Below are 17,019 nucleotides of genomic sequence, written 5' to 3' on the forward strand. Positions count from 1 at the left end.
TCCGTGAAGGAATTGATACACCGCCTTGAGCGTCGCGTGCTTCTGACGTGCCTTCGCCATTGTCGATTGACTACCCAGAGCAGACAGGTATTGGCAAACGGTTGGTGTGGAGTGGCTGGGACAGCAACTAGTCGGGTAATTTCATCCCAGTGGATTACAGCGGCAAAATGAACTCCAGTAAACCGAAAAACAAAAGCGAGAATAAAACAGAGAAGCAATTGGCTGCTGAGAAAGAACAATTTGAAAAACTACAGGTACATTTAAACCAAGCTTTTTTGTAAAAAAAAATTAAAATACTCTCCCTCATTTACAGATTTATTTTAAATCAAGGATTATTTTGAATGGTGTTTGTGTCAATGTTGTATGGTGGTAAGGGTGTGAACATGCCTTTAGATAATGTATTTCTGTGACAACATACATAATATCTCTGTTTTCTTTCAGTATTAGTGTTATAATGAGTAAAGTTTAGTCGGACAAGGAAATATACTCTAGAAACATCTGTATCATTACATTTACATTTTAGTCATTTAGCAGACGCTCTTATCCAGAGCGACTTACAGTCTTCCTATCATAAATATAATTTCAACAACAGATATATTTTTTAACATCGACTCGTTCTAGAAAGAACTGGGGGAAAACGTTGGAGTTATAACAATGCAGTGCACTTAATTTTGACTAGATGTATGTTCAATTATAAAAAAGATTCAATGGTGACATAATTTCCTCATGCCATACCTCACTTTGAAAACAATTATTCTTCGAATTCCGCCTATCAATGTCATGTGCTGTGTCTTTCATTGTTCTCGGAGATGTAGCCAGGTGGTGACTGATTCTCTCCCTCTCCCACTGTCCTCCCCCCTTTCCTCCCCTCTACTTTCTTCCTCTCAGCTCCACAGCATCAGTAAAAGCATCACCTCCAGTGAGACACCGCTGAAGGAGAAATATGCACGCAGTATCCTTTCCAAACATGTCTTAGACACTCACTTTAAACACACTCCAAGCAGACCATCTGGAGAAATGTGTGTGTTAGGCTACCTCTAAGTATATCCACCATGTATTGATAATATGCATCATTTACCATTACTCCCAGGGCTATTCATATTCACACCCATAATTTGAGATGTAAACCGTATAAATATTAGTTAGTTTCTTGGTCTTGCGGGGTGTCTGTCTGTTGGTGTGTTTATATACATAATTGGTTCAGTCGGTCTGTCCGTTTCCTTGACGACGGTGCTGACATCATCATGGGGACCCATAAGGAGGGTGGAGCCACAACATTCTGGTCGTACATCTGCAACCTGCCGCTCTCCTCCAACGCCATCATCAGCTGGAAGTTCTGCTACATGCTGCACAAAGTTCTCCGGGATGGACACCATAACGTTAGTCATCCCATTCCTGTCCCTCATATAGCATTTCTTCTTCCTCCTCTTCCTTTATAAACATCCTCTTTCTCTTTATTTTCCCCTTCTATCTTCCTTCATGAGATCTCTCCTCCCGTCTTCTCCTCTTCTATCTCTTCTTCTTGCCAAACTTCCCTGTACGTCTAGTGTCATCTTTAAAGTCTCTATTTGCTGTAATGTCCTGTGAGTGACTCCTCTCTCCTGTGTGTTCCTCAGGCTGTGAAAGACTCTCATAGATACTGCAGGATGGTCAAAGACATGGGCGTACTCTGGGTGAGTACTAGGTTGATGCTACCTTTTTATGAGTTGATGACATTGAAACTTAGGACGTATTATGACAGTGGATTTTGACCATATGTATTTCCAGGGGAACCTGCATGATCGGTACGGCCATATTGTGGCCCTTTCGGCCAAGTTCCTGTCCCTCAAAATTGAGTTCCATGTGAAGGTGAGACCCCATGCATTGCATACATACACCACCTAGAATCTACTGTATCCTTGTGATACCATTGCATTCTCTGTACCGGGGGAGGTGCTATTATGTTAATTAATAGTAGATGTAACATCAAAAGTTGTCATGGGGTCAACACTTTCTCCTGTAGACAAACCTTTCTGGTATGTACATGGATTCTTTCTTCCCCAGCACAAGGTTATTCCAGGTAACCTGGAGGCCACAGATGAGACGGTGGAGAGAGAGGCAGGAACTGACGTCAACAAAATGTGAGTTTCTGTTCCCTCCGCCAAAACACAGTCAATAGCACCATACTGTACCCCAAAACTCCTATGATACTATGGGTGCAAATGACTTTCTCAACACCAAATCAGGGTTTGTTGAGCTGTTTCTGAGGTGAGCTACATTTGCAGGTGGTAACAGTGATCTCTGTTAAGGTGTTCTCTGTAACACTGTAAGGGGTTCTCTTCTCTACAGATTTGATATGACTCAGGAGCTGTTAGATTACCTGGATGCTGCTCTGAAAATGTCAGAGACAGGTGGGTCTTTTAGCTAAGGCTTTCATTCTCCTTTATACATTGATTCTCAGTTGAATGAAGCCATAACCATCTGTGCCTGTGTCTTCCTAACAGTTTGGCGGCAGCTGGATGCCAACGCGGGCAAGTCCACCACTCCGGCCGGACAGTGTCGTCTGGGACCTCTTATTCCTGTTATACTGGACTGCAGCTGGCTCTACCACTTCTCCGTCAAACTACTGTTCAAACTGCACAGCCGTCAGTCACACACACATACACAAAACCCCAGTTCTGTAGCCCTCTGGATTTCTAAATCTGACCTGTACTCGTCTATAAACATGTGTGGTCCTGCTCTGTGTTCCAGGTGTATCAGCTGACTCTCTTCTAGGACACCGGGAGAGATTCCGTGATCTGTTCAACAGGTCGGCCTACACAACTATCAACTGTTGTGTGTGTGTGTACCGGTATGCATGGTGTATGGTTTGAATGATCTCTGCCCTGTTGTCTTCCAGCCTCACTAAGTTCTTTGATCGAGCCAGAGAGACTGAGTTCTTCAAAAAGGTCATCCAGATCCCTGACCTGCCAGATGTAAGCGATGTACAGTCATGGTCAAAAGTTTTGAGAATGACACAAGTATTGGTCTCCACAAAGTTTGCTGCTTCAGTGTTCTTAGATCTTTATGTCAGTAGTTACTATGGTACACTGAAGTATAATTACAAGTATTCCATAAGTGTCAAAGGCTTTCATTGACAATGACATTCAGTTTATGCAAAGAGTCAATATTTGCAGTGTTGACCCTTCTTTTTCAAGACCTCTGCAATCCGCCCTGGCATGCTGTCAATTAACTTCTAGGCCACATCCTGACTGATGGCAGCCCATTCTTGCATAATCAATGCTTGGAGTTTGTCAGAATTTGTGGGTTTTTGCTTGTCCACCCGCCTCTTGAGGATTGACCACAAGTTCTCAATGGGATTAAGTTCTGGGGAGTTTCCTGGCCATGGACCCAAAATGTCGATGTTTTGTTCCCAGAGCCACTTAGTTATCACTTTTGCCTTATGGCAAGGTGCTCCATCATGCTGGAAAAGGCATTGGTCGTCACCAAACAGTTCTTGGATGGTTGGGAGAAGTTGCTCTCAGAGGATGTGTTGGTACCATTCTTTATTCATGGCTGTGTTCTTAGGCAAAATTGTGAGTGAGCTCACACCCTTGGCTGAGAAGCAACCCCACACATGAATGGTCTCAGGATGCTTTACTGTTGGCATAACACAGGACTGATGGTAGCGCTCACCTTGTCTTCTCCGGACAAGGTGTTTTCCGGATGGCCCAAACAATCGGAAAGGGGATTCATCAGAGAAAATGACTCTACCCCAGTCCTCAGCAGTCCAATCCCTGTACCTTTTGCAGAATATCAGTCTGTCCCTGATGTTTTTCCTGGAGAGAAGTGGCTTCTTTGCTGCCCTTCTTGACACCAGGCCATCCTCCAAAAGTATTCACCTCACTGTGCGTGCAGATGCACTCACACCTGCCTGCTGCCATTCCTGAGCAAGCTCTGCACTGGTGGTGCCCCGATCCCGCAGCTGAATCAACTTTAGGAGACAGTCCTGGCGCTTGCTGGACTTTCTTGGGCGCCCTGACGCCTTCTTCACAACAATTGAACCTCTCTCCTTTAAATTCTTGATGATCCGATAAATGGTTGATTTAGGTGCAATCTTACTAGCAGCAATATCCTTGCCTGTGAAGCCCTTTTTGTGCAAAGCAATGATGACAGCACGTGTTTCCTTGCAGGTAACCATGGTTGACAGAGGAAGAACAATGATTTCAAGCACCACCCTCCTTTCAAAGCTTCCAGTCTGTTATTCTGACTCAATCAGCATGACCGAGTGATCTCCAGCCTTGTCCTCGTCAACACTCTCACCTGTGTTAACGAGACAATCACTGACATGATGGCAGCTGGTCCTTTTGTGGCAGAGCTGAAATGCAGTGGAAATGTTTTTTGGGGGGATTAAGTTCATTTTCATGGCAAGAGGGACTTTGCAATTAATTGCAATTCATCTGATCACTCTTCATGACATTCTGGAGTATATGCAAATTTCCATAATCAACACTGAGGCAGCAAACTTTGTGGAAACCAATACTTGTGTCATTCTCAAAACTTTTGACCACGACTGTAGTGTGTGTCTGTGGGGAATTGGCCATTCCCACCAATACCTGTTTTACTTTTCTATCTCTGTGTTCCGTATGTTCACTTGTGTGCGTTGTGTGTGCGCGACACCTGTAGTCTCCTCCGAACTTCCTGCGTGCCTCTGCGCTGGCGGAGTACGTGCGGCCGGTGGTGGTGATGCCCAATGAGGAGTCTTATGAAGAAGAAGAGGCGGAGCCACAGCCAGACCATAGCCAAGCACCCAAGATGCCACAGGTACGACTGCACACTCTCCTGTTACTCTCCCATTACTTTATTTTACACTATGCTATTGAACCTAGGATTGTTATTTACATGATAATTATCAATTGCCTCATAACTGTCTGCATCCATTTGTTTGACAGCAACCGTACTACATGTTCAGTCAGCTGGGAGCTCCTGATGCTGGATTTGATCAAAGGTAAATGAAAGATCTTCTCTTTTCACTGAGCTAACAAAACACTTATCTAACAAAAGTTTGAAGGAGAAATGATTATGTGAAATAATACCAGTTTCTGGTTTGCCTCTGATATCCCTCAGAAGATCTCCATCTCCAGGTCTGACGGAGGCAGAGACTCTGAGGAAGGAGCTGGAGGTCATCAAACCAGAGCTGCAGCTCCTCAAAACAGAGGTGTGTGTGTGTGTTTGCTTGCATGCGTGTCTGTCTGTCTGTCTGTTTCTCTGTCTGTCTATCTGTCTGTCTGTGAGCAGGTGTATGTGTAACTAAGAATGTATGTGTGTGTTTGACCCCTCCCCCTCCTCCCCTCTCTCTCCCTAGGCCCAGAGGTGTGTGACCCAGCTGAAGTCTCAGGTGAACAGGCTGGAAGCAGAGCTGGAGGACCAGAGGACCCATAAGCAGATGGCTCTGGTGGACAATGAACACCTGCGCATGGAGGTAGGGGCCTTACGACAGGCCACCGCAGCCATACCAGGGGTACAGGCTGGATACCAGGAGGCTGATGGTGAGTATACACACAGACGCAGACGCAAACGGACGGACATACACACACACACACACACCTGTTAACCCCGTCCTCCCCCTACAGGTCGAGCCCTGGCAGCTGAGCTGCGTTTCTCTCAGCTCAAAGACAGACACGCTGAACTGGTCACCAGCCATGCTGAGCTACTGAAGAAGGTACGGACACTGCACACTGGGGATTTCTATGTCTTTAAATATTCTTCTTGTGAGCTGACACAATATTGTGTGTTCAGAATGCAGAGACAGTCAGGTTCTTGTCCAGCACCCAGCAGAACCAGGAGGAACTGGCCACGGCCAAACAGCAGCTGGCCAGCGAGGTGGACCACCTTCGACAGGAGAATAGACTCAAGGTACTATAACTGTTAACCCCTGACCTCTAACCCTGATCTCTAACCCCTAGAGTATGTAGCAAATATGTAGCAGGTTCAGGGTTTATTTCTCCAGGATGATCCTTACTCTTGTAATGTTAAAGGATTATTTATACTTTTCCCATGTGTTTCCTGACTTCTCTCTGTGTGTTTTCTCTGTCCTGTCTTGTAGCTGGAGCAGCAGAAGCAGGAGATAGATCGGCTGAACAGAGAGCTGTTGGACCAGAGAGCAGCGTTAGGTGAAGTCCACAGTGCCCTGGACAACAAAGAGATGGTAGGCAACAACGACATGGTAGGCTTTTGAAGGTAGAAGCATGAAACTGTGTTTTTCCGTCTCTCAATCTAGACTCTACCCTTTATTATTTTGTGTGTCCTTCTTGAACCAATCAGAACCCTTCTGCTTCCACAGGCTGGTTCCCAAATGACTAGTGCTCTGCAGGGCCTCCAGCGAGAGAGGGAGGAACTGCTGCGCTGTTTGAGGGAGAAAGAGGGTGAAGTGTCCTCCCTACAACAGCAGGCTCAGCTCCATCACAGCTCCATAGAGCAGGACAGGGACAGATCAGCCAGAGAGATAGCCAGCCTGAAGCAACAGCTACATCAACAGGTACGGGCTGTCGACACACTAGACTTGAACTTGAAGTCGAACTTGTGCTGCATAGTAAGACATTGGAGGAAATTCTGATTAATTGACGTGTGTGTGTGTGTGTGTGAGAGATTACAGCTGGCTATAAACGCGGAGCAGAGAGTGGAGATTGACAGACTGAAGCGAGAGCTGGAGCAGAGTCGAGCGGAGGTGTCACGCGCTAACAATGCCCTGCAGAACAAGGAGACGGTAGGAACCTTTCTGCTGGTCCCTGGCAAATGGAGGACCAATACTTGTCAGTCCTTGGTACAAATAAGGTTGAGAGACATGTTTATGTATCTGTCTCCCCTTCAGACTGGTTCTCAGATGAACAGTGCCCTGATGGGTCTCCAGACAGAGAGAGAGGGGTTGCTGCGCTCTGTGAGGGAGAAAGATGCTGAGCTGTCCTCTTTAAAGCAGCAGGCTCAGCTCCAACACAGCTCTCTGGAGCAGGTCAACGACAGGACAGCCAGAGAGATGGCCAGTCTGAGGCAACAACTACAGCAACAGGTATGGGCTGTGTGTGTGAGGCGGTTGTGCATGCATACGAGCGTGTGTGTATAGGTGTGTTTTAACCTGTAATCTTTCTGGTGTGTGTGTTACTCCAGGCGTCTCGTGAGGGTGAGCTGACCAGGAAGCTGCAGGAGGAACAGTTCTGTCTGCTCCAGTGTGCCGTGGTGGAGGCTGAAGGCATCATACTGGACGCTGTGTCCAAACTGGACGACCCCATACACGTACGCTGCACCTGCTCTCCAGAGTACCTGGTGAACCGAGCTGAGATCACCCTGGGTTCTTTAGACAAGATGCAACAGAGTCACATGGTCTACCTGGGAAATATGGACGGTGTGTATCCACCTTGTGTGCGCGTATGGCATGCGTGCGTGTTTGTGTGTGCGTGTGTGTATATAATCTCCTGTCTCTGTCCTGTCTGTATCAGATGCCAGTGGTCTTCTGAGGGCTGTGACACAGTTCTCCCATCTGGCTTCGGACACCATCGTCAACGGAGGAGCTACAGCACACACTGCTCCTACTGACCAGGCCGACCGTAAGACACACACTGCACGCACGCAAGCATGCTCACAGACACACATACTCATCCCTTAATCTCTCCCTCTAGGTCTGACTGACAGTTGTAGAGAAGCTTCCACCCACTGTCTGCAGTTCCTAAACGAGCTGAAATCCAGCGCCACGCTACTTAGAGCCGACCCTACTAGTATACGCTACGTAATGCAACGTATACTCACTATGGGACAGGTACGGGGTCATCACACACAGAGAACTACAACTAGGGGAATAAACATTCCTATTGAAAGCAACATTCTGTTGGTCAGTGCACTGGCAGCCATTTTGTGTCAATGCAGGATAGGACAGGATGTAATGTAAGTGTATTTCCTGTGTAGGATCTGCGTCTTAAAGGGCAGGATGTTCTAAAAGAGGAGCTGGGAGACATGGTGGAGAAAGAGATGACTGCTACCTCTACTGCAATAGAGGAGGCTGTACTCCGCATGGACGTAAGAACATAAATGGACGCATACACACACACACAGAGCATATCATTGTTGAGGACATTCCTTATGTATTTTCTACCCATGCTATGAACAGGAGATCCTGAACCAGGCCAGGAGAGACACGTCTGGGGTCAAACTGGAGGTCAACCAGAGGTCAGTGAAACACAGTAGAACACAGAACACAATAGTACAAAGTACAACCCAGAAGTACACAGTAGAACACAGAACACAATAGTACACAGTAGAACCCAGAACACAATAGTACACAGTAGAACACAGTAGTACACAATAGTACACAGTAGATCACATAACACAGTAGAACAAAGAACACAGTAGAACACAGTCGATTAACTCACCAATAACTCTGGAGTTACTAACTAACGTTATGTGCTGGAGGAGCTATCACTGTAGTTTACAGTGTCAATATGCTTTTTCTCTGTCTCCCTCTCAATTTCTCTCCTCTCTCCCTCTCAGCATCCTTGGCTCCTGTTCAGACCTAATGAAGGCCATCCACATGCTGGTGACAGCTGCCACTGACCTACAGAAAGACATTGCGGAAAGCAGCAGAGTGAGTTCTAAATATTACATTTGTGTTTAGAATAGGCTGTACTTCCATACTTATCAACAAAGTCAAATAGTGGACCTCCAAAAGGTTGAGCACATCTGTATTAGGCACTGGGCTGCAATGACATGTTTTCTCCACAGGGGGCAGCATCAGTGAAGGAGTTCTATGCTAAGAACTCTTGTTGGACTGAAGGACTCATCTCTGCCTCCAAGTCAGTGGGCTGGGGTGCCACTCAGATGCTGTAAGTACTGACTGGATATACACATTACACACGTGTATTATATACAGCGAATTGTTGTTACAGCAGTGATACTAGTCATGTTGTCATAGGGCTGAATCCTAAATTGAGATATTTGTGTGTAAAACCCACATTTTGCCCACACAAATGGAAAAATAACATGCATATCTGAGCACAGTCTTGCAGGGGGATAAAGTCAAAAGCAATATCTTGTTTCCTCTCTCTCCCGGCTGGCAGAGACTCGGCTGATAAGGTGGTAACTAGCGGGGGTAAATACGAGGAGCTCATCGTCTGTTCACATGAGATCGCTGCTAGTACTGCCCAGCTGGTCGCTGCCTCCAAGGTAAAACACATACACACACACTTAACACACAGCTGATTCCGTCTTCATGTTCTCTAACTTGACATTTGACCCCTCGTCTCCCCTGTGTTGCCATGGCTACAGGTGAAGGCGGACCGCAACAACAAGAAGCTGTCGACGCTGCAGCAGGCCTCGAGACACGTCAACGACATGGCTGCCATAGTGGTGACCTCCACCAATCACGGACAGAGGCAGATCACTGAGAGAGGTGAGAGACAGGAGGAGGAGAAGGGAGGAAGAGGGAAGGACAGTGAGAGAAAGTGGGATGCGGAGAGAGAGAGAAAGATAAAGCCCTTTTGAAATGAATTGAAAGCGAGAGGTGACATGGCTACCATAGTGGTAAACACAACCAAACATGGACAATAGTCAGCAGATCACTGAGAGAAGTGAAAAGAGGGAAGGGAGGAAGGTTGTCTCAAAAACCTGACCCTAGGCAACCGTGACTAGGGTCGGGTTTCAATGTCGGACTCTTTTGGCATAGAGGAACTACGTCAAAACCTTATCCACTTGAATAAAATACAAAATAGTAGCTAGCAAGATGGAGATCACAGCGGTTATTTTTAATGAGGGCATTTTGCAAATGTCTAGTTTGTATCAACTACCTTCCCTAAAGCCACTGCAAAGGTTTTCCCTGCAAACTTTGATTTCGAATTGCGACATTCTGTTGTCTGTCTGAAGAGGACCCACCCCGGAACAATTATTTTCTCTAATCGAAGTTGCCAAAAGAGTCTGTCATTGAAAGCAGACCCTAGTCAATGTTGCCTAGGATCGTTTTTTGAGACTATATTAATAATAAAAAATAATAAAAATATCACAGTACTAGTATTAGCGGACCAATATAGACGTCTGTAGCTCTGGCCAAAAATTTTTTCAGCATCTCCGCTTTGGCAAGAAAGGTAGTTGTATAATTAAGAACAGTATCTTGCAGGATTCAATAGTTAGAATTGTAAGAGTTGTTGCCCTGATCCTTTCTCTGCAATTGTCATTTTAATGGAATCCAGAAAGAACAAAACCCTGTCCTCAAACATTTCCATCCAAAGGTGCAAAGACACAAAACATCCACATCAAATTAAATATTTTTCTTGATCAAATAACACGGAAAACAACCACTTTTTGTGCAGTATTAATTTACCATCCTTACAAACCACTTAATGTAAATGTACATTACTGTATTGTACATAGGCTGGTCATCTAGGTTTGTACCTGTAGACTTTCCATCACCATGAAGAAAAACAATGCACAATACAGTAATTGAGTACATTGAGACATCAAGTGGTTTGTGATGATGATATGGTTCAGTTGGTAGAGCATGGCGTTTGCAATGCTAGGGTTGTGGGTTTGATTCCCACGGAGGACCAGTACGAAAAAGTATGAAAATGTATGCACTCACTACTGTAAGTTGCTCTGGATAAGAGCGTCTATTAGTCCTGTATTAGCGGACCGATATAGACGTCTTTAGTGCAGGCATTTCTTTCTCTGCAGCACCTACACCCCCGAACTACTTCCCACAGCTATGGGAAGGAGGATTGTATAAAATAAATGTTGTATAAAGGTGTGGGTTTATTCCCCTTGTCCTCGCTTCTCTCCAGACCCCATGGACTTCTCAGGCATCTCCCTGATCAAAGTGAAGACTCAAGAGATTGAGTCTCAGGTATGTCATTGCAGCGGCTCTGACTGCTCTGCCTACAGCCACTTATAGCTGTTTGTGTATTTTGTGTGTGTGTGTGTGTGGGGCCAGGGACATATTATTCCATGTGACCAACTGGTTGTGTGTGTATGTGAACGTCCTCTTCTCTATTCCCGGTGCTGTAGGTGAAGGTGTTGGAGCTGGAGAATCAGCTGGAACAGGAGAGAGTTCGTCTGGGAGAGCTGAGGAAGAAACACTACCAGCTGTCTGGGACTGGTACACCCCACGAGGGGGAGGTAGAGGGGGGAGACTGGGACGACAGCTTCCCACCCCCTCCCCCACCCACCCTCTTACCACCCTCCACCCTGCTGCCCCAGTCCTACTCCCAGACACAGCCCTACCTAAACACACAGCCCTTCTCACAGACACAAACCAACTCACAACCTTCAGCTCAGTCCTACTCACCACCCAAGTCCTACTCACAAACTCAACCCTATTCACAAACAAAACCTTACTCTGAACCTGAATCCTACTCACAGCCTACAACTCACTCCTACTCACCACCCCAATCCTACTCATCGTCCCAAACCCAATCTTACTTACCACCTCAATCTTATTCTCAAACCCAATCCTACTCACAGCCCCAAACATACTCTCAAAGCCATCCGTACATAAACACCAATCCCTTCTCCCAACCCCCGCCCCTGTCCCAGCCTCTCTCCCTGCCTCTGTCCCAGCCCCTGTCCCTGCCTCTCTCCCTGCCTCTGTCCCAGCCCCTGTCCCAGCCTCTGTCCCCGCCCCTGTCCCAGCCTCTGTCCCAGCCTCTGTCCCAGCCTCTCTCCCAGCCTCTCTCCCAGCCTCTGTCCCAGCCCCTGTCCCAGCCTCTCTCCCTGCCTCTGTCCCAGCCCGAGTTCTTTCCCCTTCCGAATAACTCAGTAGAACTTACCAAGCCAACCCCCACTTCAAAGAAACCTTCCATCTTCCAGAAAACAGGAAACCTGTTTAGTAAGGTACAAATCATTATTACCTGCTGTCGTATTAATCAGCCTCGTCACAGGCATTAAGGTTATAGGTATACGAACAGGGCAAGGGCCTAAGGATAGAAGAGAGTGGTTGTATTGGAGCCAGGTCAACATCCCATAAGGCTTGAATTGTGATGTCATTGGTGATCCGTTTTTTTCTCTGTTGCAGTTCCGAAGAGGTGAGGCTGGAACAGAGGAATCCTAAATCCAGAATGAGAAGATTCTACCTGTCTGCATACCTTATCATGTGAACTACTGTATATGCAGTTTACTCAGTTTCCTCAGGTGCAGTGATTGAAGAACAACCCTTTTTGAAGATAGCAACTTTATTGTAATATTAAAATTGTTTTATTCGATTTTTTCTTAATGTCTTGATAAACTATTTGATTGCAAAAAAAACATCTGGGTAAATAACGATTAATAATATTATTATTATTAACATAATTCCCTAAATGTGCTAACTTATGTCCTTTTACTTTCTTTAAGAATGTGTATTATCTTTCTATTTGAAAAAGCAGTCATCTCTTACTGACCACTGCCGTGCTTGTATGAAGAATGGTGTCTAAACCAACATACCAATGCTTTGTCCAAATGCCTTAAAACTGCTTGAATATGCAACATGGTAAACAACCAATCAACATACAGCCGCCTATTAGTCTTTACATTGTTCCTTGTATGTGAGTCTACTTACTTTACATAGATTTGGATATTTGTAACATGTATTGAGATAAACAGACGTTTTAAATTAATATATACATTTCCATTTGTCCTGAAGTGTAGATTTAGTCTTTGTGATTGACAGGAGAGATGACCAATGGGGCTTTATTGCGACTGTGATTGACGCCTGGGCTGAAGTATGGATAGAGCGTGTCAGCAAAGTTGTAGCCCATGTAGAAGTAGATATGGCATCGAGCTACCAGGTCATAAAACGACACCCGGCCTTGTTCGTAGTCTGTGTATACCCCGACCTTCGAGGGTCTGTGGGTCAAGGAGAGAGGAACAGGAAAGTCACTTCGTATTTGCTCCCATCTCTCAGCCATATCACCCAGTATCCATTCTCAGGGTTTAGTAGCACACTGCCTTTCCTGTTGAAGGACTCTGTGGCCACTCCTAACGTCCAGTCAGTCTTCCCCTCACCGTCACCTCGTAGTAACACCTCCCTGAGGAGAAGCCCTCCTTTTCCAGGACACTGATGGACAGGACAAATCTTCCTGAGTAGTCTGGAAGATTATTTCTTTGCTCTTCTTGGGTCTCTCCGTGTCACTTGTTTCCTGTCCGCAGACAGAAGGAGAGAGGGATGAGCTTTATCAGGATCCAGAGTCACATCCACTGTGGAGAATAAAGAAAGAAAGAGTTACCCTCTGAGCAATGTGTATATACTGTACTGAATACAGTGTGTACGTAGTGTTACGTGCAATGAGGTGATGAATGTAATGTACTGGTTATTCATTACAGTATCTTAGGTACAGTATGTATGGTGGGAATGTACCTGCACTTTGAAAAATACAACAACATACAGTGGGATCCAGAATGATTGAATTATTGGCACCCTTGATAAAGATGAGCAAAACAGACTGTATAAAAGAAATAATACAAATACTGAGCTGCTGTACTGTATATTGTATGCTCAAAGAAATATAATATTATTTTATGTTATACTAATACAGTTGCTAAGTATATATATATTTTATCTAATAAAGATAGGGGTCAAACTTACTCTGCTACTCTGGCACCCTTCCATTGCAAGGATAACGACACTGAGCCTTTTTCCTAAAATGTTTTATGAGATTGAACACATTGGGAGGGATCGTAGACCATTCCTCCATCCAGAATCTTTCCAGATCCTTGATATCCTTCATCTGCGCATATGGACTGCCATCTTCAATTCAAACCACAGGTTTTCAATGGGGTTCAAGTCCGGAGACTTGATTTTGTGCTCAATTAACCATGTATTTGTGGATTTTTATGTGGGCTTGGGGTTATTGTCTTGCTGGAAGCAATATATACAGTTGAAGTCGGAAGTTTACATACACCTTAGCCAAATACATTTAAACTCAGTTTTTCACAATTCCTGACATTTAATCCTAGTAAAAATTCCCTGTCTTAGGTCAGTTAGGATCACCACTTTATTTTAAAAATGAGAAATGTCAGAATAATAGTAGAGAGAATGATTTATTTCAGCTTGTATTTCTTTCATCACATTCCCAGTGGGTCAGAAGTTTACATACACTCAATTTGTATTTGGTAGCATTGCCTTTAAATTGTTTAACTTGGGTCAAACGTTTCAGGTAGCCTTCCATAAGCTTCCCACAATAAGTTCGGTGAATTTTGGCCCATTCCTCCTGACAGAGCTGGTGTAACTGAGTCAGGTTTTGTAGGCCTCCTTGCTCGCACACGATTTTTCTATAGGATTGAGGTCAGGGCTTTGTGATGGCCACTCCAATACCTTGACTTTGTTGTCCTTAAGCCATTTTGTCACAACTTGGAAGTATGCTTGGGGTCATTGTCCGTTTTGGAAGACCCATTTGCGACCAAGCTTTAACTTCTTGACTGATGTCTTGAGATGTTGCTTCAATATATCCACATCATTTTCCTTCCTCATGATGCCATCTATTTTGTGAAGTGCACCAGTCCCTCCTGCAGCAAAGCACCCCCACAGCATGATGCTGCCACCCCCGTGCTTCACGGTTGGGATGGTGTTCTTCGGCTTGCAAGCAACACCCTTTTTCCTCCAAACATAACAATGGTCATTATGGCCAAACAGTTCTATTTTTGTTTCATCAGACTAGAGGACATTTCTCCAAAAAGTACAATCTTTGTCCCCATGTGTAGTTGCAAACCGTAGTCAGGCTTTTTTATGGCGGTTTTGGAGCAGTGGCTTCTTCCTTGCTGAGTGGCCTTTCAGGTTATGTCGATATAGGACTTGTTTTACTGTGGATACAGATACTTTTGTACCCGTTTCCTCCAGCATCTTCACAAGGTCCTTTGCTGTTGTTCTGGGATTGATTTGCACTTTTCGCACCAAAGTACGTTCATCTCTAGGAGACAGAACGCGTCTCCTTCCTGAGCGGTATGATGACTGCATGGTCCCATGGTGTTTATACTTGCGTACTATTGTTTGTACAGATGAACGTGGTACCTTCAGGCGTTTGGAAATTGCTCCCAAGGATGAACCAGACTTGGCTGATTACTTTTGATTTTCCCATGATGTCAAGCAAAGAGGCACTGAGTTTGAAGGTAGGCCTTGAAATACATCCACAGGTACACCTCCAATTGACTCAAATGATGTCAATTAGCCAATCAGAAGCTTCTAAAGCCATGACATCTGGAATTTTCCAAGCTGTTTAAAGGCACAGTCAACTTAGTGTATGTAAACTTCTGACCCACTGGAATTGTGATACAGTGAATTATAAGTGAAATAGTCTGTCTGTAAACAATTGTTGGAAAAATTACTTGTGTCATGCACAAAGTAGATGTCCTAAACGACTTGCCAAAACTATAGCTTGTTAAAAATAAATTTGTGGAGTGGTTGAAAAACGAGTTTTAATGACTCCAACCTAAGTGTATGTAAACTTCTGACTTCAACTGTATATATACAATATATATATATATATATATATATATATATATATATATATAGTGTGTATATATATATACACACACTACCGTTCAAAAGTTTGGGGTCACTTAGAAATGTCCTTGTTTTCGAAAGAAAAGCAATTATTTTGTCCATTAAAATAACATCAAATTCATTAGAAATACAGTGTAGACATTGCTAATGTTGTAAATGGCTATTGTAGCTGGAAACGGCTGGTTTTTAATGGAATATCTACATAGGCGTACAGAGGCCCATTATCAGCAACTGAAACTCGTCAGTCTATTCTTGTTCTGAGAATGAAGGCTATTCCATGCAAGAAATTGCCAAGAAACTGAAGATCTCGTACAACGCTGTGTACTACTCCCTTCACAGAACAGCGCAAACTGGCTCTAACCAGAATAGAAAGAGGAGTGGGAGGCCCCGGTGCACAACTGAGCAAGAGAACAAATACATTAAAGTGTCTAGTTTGAGAAACAGACACCTCACAGGTCCTCAACTGGCAGCTTCATTAAATAGTACCCGCAAAACACCCGTCTCAACGTCAACAGTGAAGAGGCGACTCCGGGATGCTGACCTTCTAGGCAGAGTTGCAAAGAAAAAGCCATATCTCAGACTCGCCAATAAAAATAAAAGATTAAGATGGGCAAAAGAACACAGACACTGGACAGAGGAAGATTGGAAAAAAGTGTTATGGAAAGACGAATCGAAGTTTGAGGTGTTCGGATCACAAAGAAGAATACAGTGGGGAAAAAAAGTATTTAGTCAGCCACCAATTGTGCAAGTTCTCCCACTTAAAAAGATGAGAGAGGCCTGTAATTTTCATCATAGGTACACGTCAACTATGACAGACAAATTGAGAAAAAACTATCCAGAAAATCACTTTGTAGGATTTTTAATGAATTTATTTGCAAATTATGGTGGAAAATAAGTATTTGGTCACCTACAAACAAGCAAGATTTCTGGCTCTCACAGACCTGTAACTTCTTCTTTAAGAGGCTCCTCTGTCCTCCACTCGTTACCTGTATTAATGGCACCTGTTTGAACTTGTCATCAGTATAAAAGACACCTGTCCACAGTCACACTCCCCACTCCACTATGGCCAAGACCAAAGAGCTGTCAAAGGACACCAGAAACAAAATTGTAGATCTGCACCAGGCTGGGAAGACAGAATCTGCAATAGGTAAGCAGCTTGGTTTGAAGAAATCAACTGTGGGAGCAATTATTAGGAAATGGAAGACATACAAGACCACTGATAATCTCCTTCGATCTGGGGCTCCACGCAAGATCTCACCCCGTGGGGTCAAAATGATCACAAGAACAGTGAGCAAAAATCCCAGAACCACACAGGGGGACCTAGTGAATGACCTGCAGAGAGCTGGGACCAAAGTAACAAAGCCTACCATCAGTAACACACTACGCCGCCAGGGACTCAAATCCTGCAGTGCCAGACGTGTCCCCCTGCTTAAGCCAGTACATGTCCAGGCCCGTCTGAAGTTTGCTAGAGTGTATTTGGATGATCCAGAAGAGGATTGGGAGAATGTCATATGGTCAGATGAAACCAAAATATAACTTTTTAGTAAAAACTC

The 17,019-nt window shown here is 44.6% G+C and overlaps 1 protein-coding gene across 1 annotated transcript; it reads left to right on the forward strand.

Annotated features, from left to right (window-relative positions):
• Positions 1-167: 167 nt before the first annotated feature.
• LOC311128487 (huntingtin-interacting protein 1-related protein-like) lies at positions 168-12,040 on the forward strand (the record flags this gene model as incomplete). Its single annotated transcript, XM_084160658.1, has 33 exons — positions 168-254; positions 889-952; positions 1,237-1,379; positions 1,617-1,673; positions 1,768-1,848; positions 2,044-2,120; positions 2,329-2,390; positions 2,484-2,624; positions 2,731-2,788; positions 2,879-2,954; positions 4,645-4,782; positions 4,911-4,966; positions 5,086-5,176; positions 5,324-5,507; positions 5,592-5,680; positions 5,758-5,874; positions 6,065-6,166; positions 6,302-6,496; positions 6,614-6,724; positions 6,830-7,024; positions 7,123-7,357; positions 7,452-7,559; positions 7,632-7,768; positions 7,915-8,025; positions 8,117-8,175; positions 8,497-8,590; positions 8,728-8,828; positions 9,063-9,168; positions 9,271-9,394; positions 10,776-10,837; positions 10,999-11,550; positions 11,719-11,823; positions 12,005-12,040. 33 exons carry the CDS (start codon positions 168-170, stop codon positions 12,038-12,040), a joined length of 3,954 nt encoding a protein of 1,317 aa, XP_084016784.1.
• Between the last annotated feature and the right edge of the window lie 4,979 nt (positions 12,041-17,019).

The sequence above is a fragment of the Coregonus lavaretus genome, assembly GCF_964263955.1.
Source record: "Coregonus lavaretus genome assembly, chromosome: 4".
Lineage (NCBI taxonomy): Eukaryota > Metazoa > Chordata > Actinopteri > Salmoniformes > Salmonidae > Coregonus > Coregonus lavaretus.